The sequence below is a fragment of the Chanodichthys erythropterus genome, chromosome 23 (genome assembly GCF_024489055.1).
Source record: "Chanodichthys erythropterus isolate Z2021 chromosome 23, ASM2448905v1, whole genome shotgun sequence".
Classification (NCBI taxonomy): domain Eukaryota; kingdom Metazoa; phylum Chordata; class Actinopteri; order Cypriniformes; family Xenocyprididae; genus Chanodichthys; species Chanodichthys erythropterus.
In genome coordinates, this window is record NC_090243.1 from 15243658 (window position 1) to 15259748 (window position 16091).

The window sequence follows — 16091 nt, forward strand, 5'->3', positions numbered from 1 at the left end:
CTTGTATCATTCCTTTAATAACCTCATATTTTACTTCTTCATTTCCACAATTAACTTTGATGAGGTAATTATATGAGAATCTACCATAACACACCTGTATCTAGTCATGGAAACTCTTGGTATCCTTCATCAGCTTGACAACATTACACTTCCATATAATCCAAAGACAAACATTTACTGGAAGCTAAATAAACAATTTCTCTGTTTGTGTATGTGTGTGTTTGTGCAGTCTGAATAACATCCCATCGGATGGTAAACGGTCTAGTGTGAGAAGCACTGGTTCGGAGGGCGGCACTTCCCATAACTGCTCCATAAACGCTGTCGATTTTAAGACCTTCAAAGTCACCTGGAACGAGGAAGTGCACAAAAACCGAGAAAAATGGAAAGCACAAGCCGCCAAAGGTAGAAAAGCAAACATATATGCACTCTCTGACAAACACTTTCATAACAAGATAAATCAAGATGTTGCACTGTAAATTATTAGTAGTGCTTGCAACTGGTGCTCATACTAAGGAATTTAAACAAACCCCTAACACTAAATATTAAAATCTGACTTGTAACTTATGCCGAACATACTTAAATGATACATCAAATTGTACAGCTAGTTGGATGATGGATCCAAACCATATCTAGAGACCATAAAATCATTGAAACTTAGGGATTTTATGACTAAGTCGTAGCAACAAACTAGCAACAATCTTTCACAATACCTTAGTATGCAAGGGCAAGTACTACTAATCTTTCCTTTAGAAACTGTAAAAATCAAGTCTCAGAAATATTATTTAGAAATATAAATGAATTCAGTATAAATAAAAGATTCAAGAGCTCATGCTTGACAAATAAACAAGCATACATTTTCCTAGCATGACTCTAGATCCCCATTTAGCACAGATTTAGTACATAAAGTATGTTTTAATATTAAAGGTGCCCTAGAACTTCTTTTTAAAAGATGTAATATAAGTCTAAGGTGTCCCCTGAATGTGTCTGTGAAGTTTCAGCTCAAAATACCCCATATTTTTTTTTTTATTCATTTTTTAACTGCCTATTTTGGGGCATCATTAACTATGCACCGATATATAGGTTGCGGCCCCTTTAATTCTCGTGCTCCCCCGCCCCGGAGCTCACGCTTGCCTTGAACAGCATAAACACAGTTCACACTGCTAATATAACCCTCAAAATGGGTCTTTACAAGATGTCCGTCATGCATGCTGCTTGCATACATCGGATCATGTAAGTATAGTATTTATTTGGATGTTTACATTTGATTCTGAATGAGTTTGATAGTGCTCCGTGGCTAAAGCTAACATTACACACTGTTGGAGAGATTTATAAAGAATGAAGTTGTGTTTATGCATTATACAGACTGCAAGTGATACAGTAATAAACAATGGTAACTTTAACCACATTTAACAGTACATTAGCAACATGCTAATGAAACATTTAGAAAGACAATTCACAAATATCACTAAAAATATCATGATATCATGGATCATGTCAGTTATTATTGCTCCATCTGCCATTTTTCGCTATTGTTCTTGCTTGCTTACCTAGTCTGATGATTCAGCTGTGCACAGATCCAGACATAATACTGGCTGCCCTTGTCTAATGCCTTGAACATGGGCTGGCATATGCAAATATTGAGGCATACACCCCGACTGTTATGTAACAGTCGGTGTTATGTTGAGATTCGCCTGTTCTTCAGAGGTCTTTTAAACAAATGAGATTTATATAAGAAGGAGGAAACAATGGAGTTTGAAACTTACTGTATGTCTTTTCCATGTACTGAACTCTTGTTATTCAACTATGCCAATATAAATTCAATATTTAATTCTAGGGCACCTTTAAATCATGACTATATGGAGTGACATATGACGTGATATTTTAATTATTAATAATATGTCACAATATTACAGTATTTCTGATCAAATAAATGCAGCCTTGGTGATACTTCTTTCAAAAACATAAAAAAATGTGACTGACCCAAAACTATTGAACAGTAGTGTATCCAAAACAGAAGCCTGATAGTACAAAATCATATCCTGTTGCCCATATTCAATAACGATAAACTGAATTTCTGTGTGTTAGATCTAGAAGAGAAGGCCAAACAGGAAGAGATCGAGGAGAAAGAGAAGAAAACTGACACAGACACACACAGCAGTGACAGCAAAGATGATAATACTAAAACAGAAGACAAAATCAACACGGACTCAAGTGTGAAATCTCAAGACAAACTGAAGGAAGACACAAGACAAGAGAAGGATGCAAAGACAGATCGAGAAGACTCGAGTAAAGCTACAGTTGATAACAAGGAACCCAGAGAGGAAGAGGGCAATAAAGACCCAGGGGGGGTGAATGGGGCTCAAACACCAGCATCTGATGCCAAAGAGCCCGAGACCAGCAGTGACACGGACAACAGTCTGCGAGCTGACAACGGTGAGTGTCAAAGTTTTCAACAATTCTGTCAATTTTAAACAAATCTTTACAATTATATGCTGTTATTTGCAAAATTATGTATTTTTAACAAAATGTGGTGCTTTTTGTGTCTAACTTTGTCCTAAAATATTTCTAAACCTAAACACATGTACTGACTGATACTTTAGAGAACTTGGTGATCTTTGACCTTTTGATTTTTTTCCTAGCTTACCATTGTCATTGTTTGTGTTGTAACCAAGCATTGTCGCATTCACACTTTTACATGTTGGAAAGAAGGTGGCTTTGTTCTTAATAGTTTCTAGTATACTTGTAGTGCACTCTAATCCTTATTCTCATAATGTGTTTTGTACAGAGTGGTCAATGTGTAGTTTGCTCTATAGTGTATACAATACAATTTATACAGTAGTATGCAGTATGGTGTTTAGATTGCCATGTAATGTGTAGTTTACTGTTTAAGGCCCCGATATACTCTAGGCGACGTTCTTTTTCGTTCTTTGCTTAGGAGTGAAAAGAAATTCGAAATACATGACCAGCGGTATACTGTTAGCGAACATCTCAACACCACCCACACTGCTGAGTTTGGCGTTTAGATGAACATGTCAATATATTCTGCGCATACTCCTCTCAATAACAAAATAAACACAACAAAAATAACAGAGGTGAGAAAACAGCAGTTAAAGGGTTAGTTCACCCAAAAAGGAAAATAATGTCATTAATTACTCACCCTCATGTTGTTCCACACCCGTAAGACCTTCATTCATCTTCAGAACACAGATTAAGATATTTTTGATGAAATCCGATAGCTCAGTGAGGCCTGCATTGACAGCTCTCTCAAGATCCAAAAAGATACTAAAAACATATTTAAATCAGTTCATGTGACTACAGTGGTTCTACCTTAATATTATAAAGTGACAAGAATATTTTTTCTGTGCCAAAAAACAAAATAACGACTTTTTAACAATATCCAGTGATGGCCGATTTCAAAACACTGTCACTGATCGCATGCCAAACTGCTGAAATCATGTGACTTTGGTGCTCAGAACTACTGATTCGATTTGTAAAGCTCTGAAGCTTCATGAAGCAGTGTTTTGAAATCGGCCATCACTAGATATTGTCTATTGGACTATTAAATTATTAAAGCATTTTGAATGTTAATATATATATAAAAATTAGGGCTGTCAAACGATTAATCGCGATTAATTGCATACAAAATAAAAGTTTGAGTTTGCATAATATATGTGTGAGTAATGGGTCTCATTCATGCAACATTCGTAAATATGTGAGTGATTTGCACATAAAGAGACCTTCCCGAAAACTCTTCTTCTGATTCACAAATACTTCGTAAATGTCAGAAGTGATAGTGAAATGTGTGTGTTAATGAATTCCAATCGGTCGTAAATGGGACGCGCGTGCACGCTCATTCTCAATAACCATAAATCCCGCCCATAAAATCTGACTGACAACTATATATGGGCATCATATTATGACACCAAACGAAGGATTTCAACATGTCTTCTCAAAAGCGAATGAAAAAGATAAATTTCTCAGATGCAGAAATTGAAGTTTTATTATCAGAAGTTCATTCAAAACACCACATTTTAAGCGTGCCGTACATATATAGTGGCGTATCAGGCCCCCAAAAAAGGAAGCTTGGCATCATATTACAGATGCTGTTAATGGAGTTTCATCTGTTAACAGATGAACAGTCCCAATTTCGAACAGTCCCAGAAGTGAAAAGAAAATGGTTCGACATGAAGCTTGACTGCAAAAAACAAATGTTTTCAAACTCGTATTCAAACTGGAGGAGGACCACCATCATCATCGAGCATATCTACATTATACATTACAATGACTATATATAATATTTTTTTCAAAATGCTGTGTAAATATGTACCCGATTAAGGTGAATTAAGATGCAGCATTATTAATGAGCAAAACGTTCGGATGTTAAACGCACTATTTACGTGTGGCTGGGAGCAGGTGTAGATTTCTTTCGTACCAATTAACATTTGGAAAATACGAACATTTTAATGAATCCGAAAATTTACGCCAGAACCACTTTACACTCGATTACACAAAAATTCGCTCTGCTCGTGTTTCATGAATGAGACCCAATGTGTGTAAATAATATGTTTATATATATAAATACACACAAATTAATGTATGTATTTAAGAGAAATATGTTAGTTATGTACAAAAAAATTATATATATTTAATATAAATTATATAAAAAAAATAAATTAATACATATACTTGTAAATATTTCTCAAATATATACAGTACAGTCCAAAAGTTTGGAACCACTAAGATTTTTAATGTTTTTAAAAGAAGTTTCGTCTGCTCACCAAGGCTACATTTATTTAATTAAAAATACAGTAAAAACAGGAATATTGTGAAATATTATTGAACCACTGTACTCACATGAACTGATTTAAATATGTTTTAGTACCTTTATGGATCTTGAGAGAGGAAATGTCATTGCAATGCAGGCCTCAATGAGCCATCAGATTTCATCAAAAATATCTTCATTTGTGTTCCGAAGACGAACGAAGGTCGGATGTGGAACGGCATGAGGGCGAGTAATTAATGACAGAATTTTCATTTTTGGGTGAACTAACCCTTTAAGAAAGCATCTGTGGATATGTTTGCACCAGCTCTGCAATTCGACACTCCAGTCAAGTCATCACATTTATTCATATAGCACTTTATATAATAAATTGCTTTAAAGCAGCAGTTTTACCATATTAAACATGAAAAAAGTGACTGTGTCACTTAATTTTCTACAATAAAGCAGCTCTCTAGTGTGGTTGTGTTTTTACACACATCTGACCTCAACGGACTGAACTGAAGAAATGATTCCAAGTCAAAGAAGGCGGAACCTCAGAGCCACACCTACCTATTATGTAATCGCCACAGACCAATGGTAGTTTGAAGGTGTTTACTATCTAGAATGAAATTTTCCAGAAAGTTTGCTTTGGCAAGCTTTTTCGAACTCCCGAAATGAACTCCAAACAAACTTAATTTTGGCCTGATTTTGTTCAAAATGGCGTCACACCAGTTCATTCTTCAATTTCGCTTGAAGTATATCAAGGCCTCAAACTGGTGTTATATACTACTTACTCTGTAATGTAGCTTGTATTGTGGTTTGCAAGCACTGTGTACAAAAGTATGCTGAATTCTGTAGTGCATATGCATTTATGTTCTTGTCAGATATGTTTTACTGAAGCTAGAAAATTATATACTGCATTTTAACAACTAAGGATACGCTTGACAAATTCAAACAAAACCTTGCAGGAAAGAACGCAGAGCAATAATGCTGTTAAATGGTTAGTATAGCAGGCGAAATGAGTGCTTAGGTTAGAAAAGCGCTCGTCTTTTCTTTTGTTTGTTTGTTTGTTTGTCTGTTTGTTTGCCCTAAGCGGACTCGGTTAGTGACCCATGTCTTATCTGAATGTCAGGAAACGAGGAACTGAACTCACCTGACAGTGACGACAGTGAAAGCAAGAGATCAGACGGTAACACCATCATCTCCTTTAACTGCTATTGGCATCACATAGTGGCTGAATCCTAATTTGTACAATTAACACTGTGTTCTAACCAGACGTATAAATGTGTCCACAATGGAAACAAAAATTACAGCAAATCAGAATGTATCTGATGTTTTGACCAATGGGATTTCACTGAGGGTGGAGCTACCCAGATCACAACTGGTTAGGACAAAAACTCAAATTAACATGGAAGAGCTTTTATTGAGTTTTTATTGCTTGCTTTATTGTGTTGCACCTGATAAAGACACAATGTACTACACTGACTACAACATCATAAAATTGCACTCACATAACATGAGAAACTATCATCTTGGGAGTCACACTGGTCCAAATAAACATCCAGGAATACATTCCTCCTAAAAATCAAATCGAAGTAGTTTGCTATCTAGGCATACTTAAGATTTGGGAGGTAGAACAGATAGTACGTACAGCAAATTATAATTTGGGAGGTAGAACAGACAGTACGTCAATTGGGATTCAGCCGCTATCAGCAGGAGAGTTACTTTAGGTTCATTTCCTCTCATCAAGGCATCTGGCAGCAAAACCCACGTTATGTTGATTTGACACCTTCATGCATTTTCTTTCACCTCTGAATTTCTCATTCTAGCAAGAGTTCAAAAAGGAAACCTTTTACTCTGCCTTGTGTTGTTCCAAACCTGCATGACTTTCTTTCGGGTACAATGTCCTGCGTGTTTTTCCTATACAGTGAATGCGAAAGGGAACCGTGGCTTTTGTTCCAAAAAGGACAAAAACGAGATCCAAAAAAGAAAAATCGCCATTAAAGTAGTCCGTGTGACTTATAATATATGACTGAAATTTAAATCTTATTTAGTGTTGTTTCTCAAGTTAATTTACAGCGCCGTTCAAAAGCTTGGGGTCGATAAGATGTTTTTGAAAGTGTCTTATGCTCATCAAGGCTGCATTGAGTTTATCAAAAATGCAGTAAAAAAAAACAGAAATATTGTGAAACATTACTATTTAAATAACTCTTTTCTGTTTTGAAATGTAATTTATTCTTGTGATGCAAAGATGAATTTTAAGCATCATTACTCCAGTTTTCAGTGTCACATGATTCTTTGAGAAATCATTCTAATATGCTGATTTGAAGAAACATTTCTTATTATTATCAATGTTGAAAACAGTTGTGCTGCTTCAAATTTTTGTGGAAAACGTTATACCTTTTTTCCAGGATTCTCTTCTGAATATAAAGTTCAAAAGAAAAGTTTGTCTTTTTATCTCTCAATTCTTACTTTTTTTCTTGCAATTGCGAGTTTACATCTCGCAATTCTGACTTTTTTCTCAGAATTGCATGATATAAAGTCACAATTGTGAGATATAAACTATACAAAACTGTATTTTTCAAGGACACATATATATATATATATATACACTATTGTTCAAAAGTTTGGGGTCAGTAAGATTTTTTAATGTTTTAAAAGAAGTATCTGTCACCAAGCCTGCATTTATTTGATTAAAAATACAAACAAAAACAGTAATATTGTGAAATATTATTCCAATTTAAAACAGCTGTTTTCTGTCAATACAGTAAAGTGTAATTTATTCCTTTGATACAAAGCTGAATTGAATTTTCAGCATCATTACTCCAGTCTTCAGTGTCACATGATCCTTCAGAAATCATTCTAATATGCTGATTTGATGCTCAAGAAACATTCATTATTATTATCAATGTTGAAAACAGTTGTGTACAATTTTTTTTCAAATTTCTTCGATGAATAGAAAGTTCAAAAGAACAGCATTTATTTAAAATAGAATATTTTCTAACATTATAATTGTCTTTACTGTAACTTTTGATCAGTTTAAAAGTATTGATTAATTTTATTTCTATCCCCCAAAAATAAAATCAAAATTCTTACTGACCCCAAACTTTTGAACTGTAGTGTTTAATGTTACAAAAGATTTAGATTTCAGACAAATGCTGTTCTTTTGAACTTTCTATTCATCATAGCATCATGAAATAAAAATGTAAATAATTGTTTTCAACAATAATAATAATTATAAATGTTTCGTGAGCAGCAAATCAGCATATTAGAATGATTTCTGAAGGATCATGTGACACTTGAAGACTGGAGTAATGATTGCTGAAAATTCAGCTTTGCATCGCAGGAATAAATTACACTTTACTGTATTGACATAGAAAACAGCTGTTTTAAATTGGAATAATATTTCACAATATTACTGTTTTTGTTTGTATTTTTAATCAAATAAATGCAGAAGATACTTCTTTTAAAAAATTAAAAAATCTTACTGAAAAAACTTTTGAACGGTAGTGTGTGTATATATATATATATATATATATATATATATATGACACAAAGTACTTGTTCTAGAGTGCTTTCAAACATGCCACATCACGATCCATCGTTCCAGATTTAATGTCAAACATCACTGTTTGCCGCATGTCCCACATGACCAGTAGTCATTTATGGAGCTATATACTTCTTTGGTGCTTTTTTGTGCCTTGTCAGCCCCCATCCCAGTTCACGTTTTTTGTATGAAAGAACAGCCAAGACATTCTGCAAATTAACTCCTTTTGTGTTCCACTAAAGAAAGAAAATCGTGTGGGTTTGGAATAACATCATTGAAGTATCCCTTAGAATCATTTTGAAACCATCATTCTGCAATGATAAAGGCAGTGAGAACTGCAGACAAAAAAAAAAAAAGAAAAAAGATCCATCAGCATTAGTTCGTCAAATTCAATTCAATCCCCTCCATCTGAACTCGTGGCATGTCAGTTGTCATAGCACCTCATTCCCCTGTCAGACATCAGTCAGAGCTGTGGAACAAGAGCTCTAAATGTGCCAAATATCTGCTCTCCTCTGCAGACTCAGAAGACGAGCACAGTAACTGTGGGATCTCCCCCTCTTCACTGGCAGACATTGCAGCCGCTGCATCTGTACCCGATGCAAACTAGCAGCTCCATGTCCTTTCTGCAGGACTCCAAATCCTGTACTATGCTGTCACCTGGTGGTTCTTTTTTATTATTCATCTTTTCTCTCTTGAAATCACATCTTTCTGTCTCTGATGGATCTTCGTATTTTTTTCATACTCTTTTTAATTCACATCTAAGGATGTATGCCAAGTTATGGTTCAGAGATGCACAAAACCATCAGAGAACTGAGACTTTGGCGCAGCGCATATCGTTAACGCAAACCGTCAAGTGTGCGGTGGCTTTTAGAAACTCTAAATGTAGAAGAAATGTGTCCCGTGTCATGGCTGTGGAAATCATCCCAGCTGATGTTCTTCCCCGGGGACGGCACGACATCTGCCGACCGCTCAAGCGCCAAACCTGTACAGACAGTGAACGGAGAACTTCAAAGAACTTCAGAGCGCTCATGCCACCAGATCACCTTCAACGAGCCATCGCTTCAAAGAATGTCTGCAGAACTGCTGTTCATTTACCTCTTATTTTTATCATTGTTTGTGTTACTTGTAGATTTGATGTTGCCATTGTCCTGTTCTAATGTTGATACTGTACAGTTTCCATCATGTGTGTCCCCTGTACATTCAGGAGCTTCTTGTGATTGAGGGTTTGATTAACGGCCCAGAATCCTTTGCCAATGTCACTTTGAGCATAAAAGATTTTTCAAATCATTCTGATCCCATGATTTACTCACCCTCAAGCCATCCTAGGTGTATATGACTGTCTTCTTTCAGACAAACACAATCAGAGATATATTTAAAAATATCCTGTCTCTTCCATAATCCAAGCTTTATAATGGTAGTGATTTTGAAGCACAAAATATGCATCCATAAATATAATCCACATGGCTCCAGGGGGTTAATAAAGGCCTTCTGAAATGAAACAATGTTTTTTTGTAAGAAAAATATACATATTTAAAACTTTTTAAAGTAAAATAACTAGCTTCCGCCCAACAACCGTACACATAGTGCGCAAGTCAACTTGCACCAAATTAGTAACCGATGTGTACGGCTATCTGTCGGAAGCTAGTTATTACAAAAACCCATTGCTTCATTTCAGAAGGCCTTTATTAACCCCTGGAGCCATATGGATTATATTTATGATGGATGGATGCATTTGGACCCTATTCACTATCATTATAAAGCTTGGTAGAGCCAGGATAGTTTTAAATATTTCTCAGATTGTGTTCATCTGATGGATTGAGGGCAAATAAATCATAGGATAATTTTCATTTTTGGGTGAACTATACCTTTAAGGATTTAGAAATACAAATGTTATGATGTAAAATGAGAAAGAAATATTTAATTAGTAATTAATAATGTACTTTTTTTTCAACTTTTTACTCAAATTGTTAATATTTACATTATACCCTGACAGCAACATAGCGTCGGCCCAGATCTGGCCCACATCTGGTCCGCATGTAATCCACATGTACCAGATGTGGGCTGGATCTGGGCCAGATTCTACGGAAGAGGATTAGGGCCAAGCAATATTAAAAAAATAAAACCATCTCGAGATTAAAGTTGTTAAATTTCGAGAAAAAAACTTGTTAAATTTCGAGAAAAAAGTCTAAATAAAATGTTGAGAATAAACTTGTTAAATTACGAGAAAAAACTCATTAAATTTCGAGAAAAAAAGTTGAGATAAAATGTTGAGAATAAAGTCGTTAGATTATGAGAAGACATTCGTTAAATTATGAGAACAAATTCGTTAAATTGCGAGAACAAATTTGTTAAATTATGAGAAAAATGTTGTTAAATTTCGAGAAAACACTCGTTAAATTTCAAGAAAAAAGTCGAGATAAAATGTTAAATAAAGTCATTCAATTACGAGAAAAAAGTCGTTAAATTACGAGAACAAATTTGTTAAATTGCGAGAACAAATTTGTTAAATTATGAGAGAAATGTTGTTAAATTTCGAGAAAAAAGTCAAGATAAAATGTTGAGAATAAAGTCATTAAATTACGAGAAAAAAGTCGTTAAATTATGAGAACAAATTTGTTCTCGCAATTTAACGACTTTTTTCTCGTATTTTTTCTCATAATTGAACAAATTTGTTCTCGCAATTTAACAACTTTTTTCTCGTAATTTAACAAATTTGTTAAATTATGAGAAAATGTCGTTAAATTTCGTTAAATTTCGAGAAAAAAGTCGATATAAAATGTTGAGAATAAAGTCATTAAATTACGAGAAAAAAGTCATTAAATTGTGAGAACAAATTTGTTAAATTATGAGAAAAATTTCGTTAAATTTGGAGAAAAAAAGTTGAGATAAAATGTTGAGAATAAAGTCGTTAAATTATGAGAACAAATTCATTAAGTTGCGAGAACAAATTTGTTAAATTATGAGAAAAATGTCGTTAAATTTCGAGAAAACACGTTAAATTTCGAGAAAAAAGTCGATATAAAATGTTAAGAATAAAGTCATTAAATTACGAGAAAAAAGTCAAGATAAAATGTTGAGAATAAAGTCATTAAATTACGAGAAAAAAGTCGTTAAATTATGAGAACAAATTTGTTAAATTACGAGAAAAAAGTCGTTAAATTATGAGAAAAATTTCGTTAAATTTGGAGAAAAAAGTCCAGATAAAATGTTGAGAATAAAGTCATTAAATTATGAGAATAAAGTCATTAAATTACGAGAAAAAAAGTTGTTAAATTATGTAATTTAATGACTTTTTTCTCATAATTTAATGACTTTATTCTCAACATTTTATCTCGACTTTTTTCTCGAAATGTAACAACTTTAATCTCGAGATGGTTTTATTTTTTTATTATTGCTTGACCCTAATCCTCTTCCGTAAGATTCTATTGCTGTCTGGGTAATTTTTACATATTTCAAAAAGTATTTAAAATGGCTGCCCTTTTAAATACATTAAACTGATTTTCTTTTTATTATGAGCCAAATCTGTTAGGCCAATTTTTCTCTCAAACCTCTCCAACCATCGTCAGCTCTTTGACCTTAAAAATGTAGTAAATGTAATTATTTTGACATTAGGTTGTATTTTGAATTTTCTTCTATTTTTGTATTTGATGTATATAAAAGATTATATTATTTATGAAGTGTTTATAGGGACATTTGGTATGAACAATGAACAATATACATTAATTGTTGAAGGTGTACTATTCATGCTTACTTAAATCTCTGAGAGAATTGACAGAGATAAAAAAGGATCTCATTTTTGTTTTTCAGTCTGGTAAATAAAGAAATATAGAATAAAGCATGAGCATCTTGATGTGTTAGATGCTGCATGCTGATATTAGTCTTTAGTTCACTGTCCTAGCGAGGTATTTATGTCTGTGCCATTTATCTTCTCAGAGTGTGTTCACACACGGTATAATGCACCTGTTCATGTGAATCTTTCTGTATATTAGTTTCATACATAAATGGTAAAATGTAGAAAACAACAAAAAAAAAAGAAAAAAAAAAAAAGAAAGAAAGGCCTCCTAAAATAGGCTGTTATAAATAGGCAGCGAAATCCTGTGTAAATGTCTCTGTTGCCTCAACCAAAGATGATTATAATGTCTGTACGTCATTTAACTGGAGGTCATTGCAAGCTGTCATTAATGCATACTTATATGGTTAGAAAGAAAGATACAAAAAGAAAGAAGCATTGTTGCCTTAAATCTGTTATTAATTCCTGATCCTTGTGAGTTATTCTCTGTTGTCATTCGTGTTCATCTTCCTGTTTAGAGTCATGACGCACATCTTGAGCTTTCTTGTTTCTGTGCTTGTGTCAACGTTTTCTTCAGATCTGAACGACATCTCGAAGAGATCTCATTTATTTTACTGGAAAAGCTCAAGTCAGATGTGAATGTCTGTGTGTTGCTCTTCTCAGCTGTGCTGCTGAACTTTGCAAAGCTCATTTAGATTGGTTGATGCTGTGCCATTATAAAATATCATTTTTTTAGACAGTTTTTTATTTTGTGTTTAATGCTCCTCCTCTCCTGCTAAATTTCCACACACTCTTAAAAATAAAAGTTTTTTATTGTCATTGATGGTTCACTGGAGAACTTTTAAAATCTTCATAGTTACACAATTTCAATACTCCACTTTAGATATTCTACTAACTATAAGTAACTTTGTAACTAACTCTTATTAGAATATTGGTGGACTGTTAGGTTAGGGTTTGGGTTATAGAGTAAGTTGACATACATGCAAAGGTAATTATAGTAAGTAAAATGTCTTGGGGGAGCATAAAATAGAGCATAAAAATGTCAAAGTGTTTGCGGATATTAAAGGGTTAGTTCACCCAAAAATGAAAATTCTGTCATTTATTACTCACCCACATGCCGTTCCACACCCGTAAGACCTTCGTTAATTTTCAGAACTCAAATTAAGATATCTGAATTGAAATCCGATAGCTCCGTGAGGCCTCTCTCAAGATCCATAAAGGTACTAAAAACATATTTAATTCGGTTCATGTGAGTACAGTAGTTCAATATTAATATTATAAAGTGACGAGAATATTTTTGGAGCGCCAAAAAAACTAAATAACTTATTTAGTGATGGCCGATTTCAAAACACTGCTTCAGGAAGCATCGGAGGACAGATGAACCAGTTTGTCGAATCTGCTGTTCGGAGCGCCAGAGTCACGTGATTTCAGCCGTTGGCAGTTTGACGCGATCTGAATCATGATTCGACACATTGATTCATTTATGCTCCGATGCTTCATGAAGCAGTTTTTTTAAAATCGGCCATCACTATATAAGACTTTATTTTGTTTTTGGCGCTCCAAAAATATTCTCGTTGCTTTATAATATTATTATTGAACCAGTGAAATATCTTAATTTGTGTTCTGAAGATTAACGAAGGTCTTAACGGGTGTGGAACGGCATGTGGGTGAGTAATAAATGACAGAATTTTCATTTTTGGGTGAACTAACCCTTTAAGCAGACAGTCTACTAATACTCAAATGACTGCTTGTTGACATTTAGTTGCAAAGTTACTCATAGTTAGTAGAATGTTTAAAGTGGACTATCAAAATAAAGTGTTAGCAAATGGATTTTATAAGAACTGCTCAATGAAAGGTTCTTTGTGGAACCAAAAATGGTTCTTCTATGGATTATGATACTTATACTAAGTTATACATTATAGTTCTCTTTGATTATAACTGTTTTTAGAAATGTATCGCCTCTGGAATCTTGAAATATCAGCAAAGCTCTTTTTAACCTCATGCTTAGGCTCAGAATGTGAGATTATGGAAGTGAAATGCTGTACATTTATAGAATATTGAGGTTTGAGTAAATATGGCACAGTAAGATTTTGCCTTAATGAGTGTTTACTTCTGCTTTGTAGTAATGTCATGTGTTCACCTCATTTGAGTACATGTGTTTGTCAGGAAACCTGTTTATGTCAAAACTAAGCTATTTTTTATTTATGTTTTGGTTTGAAATCCTCACGTACAGTGTACCTTCTTAATCACTTAAAGACCATTTTTCATTGGTAAAATAAAAGAATATTCTGATCGGCATTACATAAATCATATGGTGCTGTGCAGCCATCTGTTGGCCATCTAGTGTACTGCATCACTGTAGTCAAACACATATACATTTTTTATATCCAAACAAATTGTTTCATTTACCTTTTTATTACTTCCCAGAGATTAATTTGTCATGGGAATGTTTTAATCTTAATTTTATTCTTTGTATGTTCGCTTTTTCTACATTAATGTCTGTTTATGCATTCATTACTTTTTATTTCAAAAAGAAAAATATCAAATCATAAAGGCAGGTGTGGTCATGTGATCATGCTTGTTTCGATGCTCCTTAATTGCACTTTTGTGACAATAAATCTTTACTCAAAGGGCTCAGATGATGAGTTTGAGTCTTTATTTTGGTATATTTGAACTTTGTTTTAAAAATGTACAGAAATTAATAGTTTAGCTTCCTCGTTAAGATTCTGGTCTGTTTTTTGCAGCTCCGACTCGCCGCAAATACCACCTGGTCAGATACAGTAAAAAACCCAGTTACTGTGCCAACTCCTACTTGCCCTCCCGCCCGCAGAAAGAGGACACCAAACCCACAGACCCCCGCAGCAAGGCCAGACATCTCCAGAGCATCTCTCTGAGACGGGGGAGGTGACCCCATCTACAGCACTGCACACACTCGAGTCTGCTTCACACACAGCAATACGTCTGTTCTGCAGTGATGTTGTAGATGAGTGATGCTATTTCAGTTCAACCCAAAATCAAGGGAAAAAAGAAATTATATTTTTCATAAAGACAATACAATAAGGTTGTTTACATTGTGACATTATTTCTATAAAAAATTAAGCCGTTCCCTAAAGATTCTTATTATCTTAGTGTATCTGGATGATTTACCTATAAGTTTTTTGTAATCAAATGATTATGTATAATTGTATATGTATATACTATATTCTAATATTAATAGATCATATTACATTAATTAATTTTACATTACATTAATTTTTATATTATATATATATATATATATATTCTTCAAACTATAATGTAATTGGGATGTAAAATCTGCAATACTTTGACATTAATATCATATGTAATAAAATTGTTAATATGTAATAATTTATTTATATATAAAAATAAATCATATATTATTTTTTATATAACTATATTAAATATTATGTGTATATATATATACAGTATATATATACAGTCAGACCCCCTCTTCACTCTGTTATATTGCAGCCATTTGCTAAAATCATTTAAGTTATTTTTTTTCCCTCATTAATGTACACACAGCACCCCATATTGACAGAAAAACACAGAATTGTTGACATTTTTGCAGATTTATTAAAAAAGAAAAAGTGAAATATCACATGGTCCTAAGTATTCAGACCCTTTGCTGTGACACTCATATATTTAACTCAGGTGCTGTCCATTTCTTCTGATCATCCTTGAGATGGTTCTACACCTTCATTTGAGTCAAGCTGTGTTTGATTATGATGATTGGACTTGATTAGGAAAGCCACACACCTGTCTATATAAGATCTTACAGCTCACAGTGCATGTCAGAGCAAATGAGAATCATGAGGTAAAAAAAAATTATATATATATATATATATATATATATATATATATATATATATAATATTATTGCAATTTTAATTATTAATTAATGTTATATGATCTATTAATATTTGAAAATAGTATATTATTATTTAACTTTTACATTCTTTTGTATTACCAGT

At 33.5% G+C, this 16091-nt stretch overlaps 1 protein-coding gene across 3 annotated transcripts in view; it reads left to right on the forward strand.

Annotated features, from left to right (window-relative positions):
- pde1ca (phosphodiesterase 1C, calmodulin-dependent a) overlaps positions 1–15193 on the forward strand; it is a 93358-nt gene extending 78165 nt beyond the window's left edge. For 2 of the 3 annotated variants that reach the window (XM_067377334.1, XM_067377335.1), the window contains 3 exons: positions 230–402; positions 2086–2433; positions 14841–15193. In XM_067377334.1, coding sequence (XP_067233435.1) covers positions 230–402; positions 2086–2433; positions 14841–15004 — 685 coding nt within the window. In that variant the 3' untranslated portion in view covers positions 15005–15193. Of the gene's footprint in view, positions 1–229; positions 403–2085; positions 2434–5891; positions 5949–8824; positions 10404–14840 lie in introns of those variants that run through there. The other variant, XM_067377336.1, reaches the window with a different exon arrangement.
- The last annotated feature ends 898 nt before the right edge of the window (positions 15194–16091 follow it).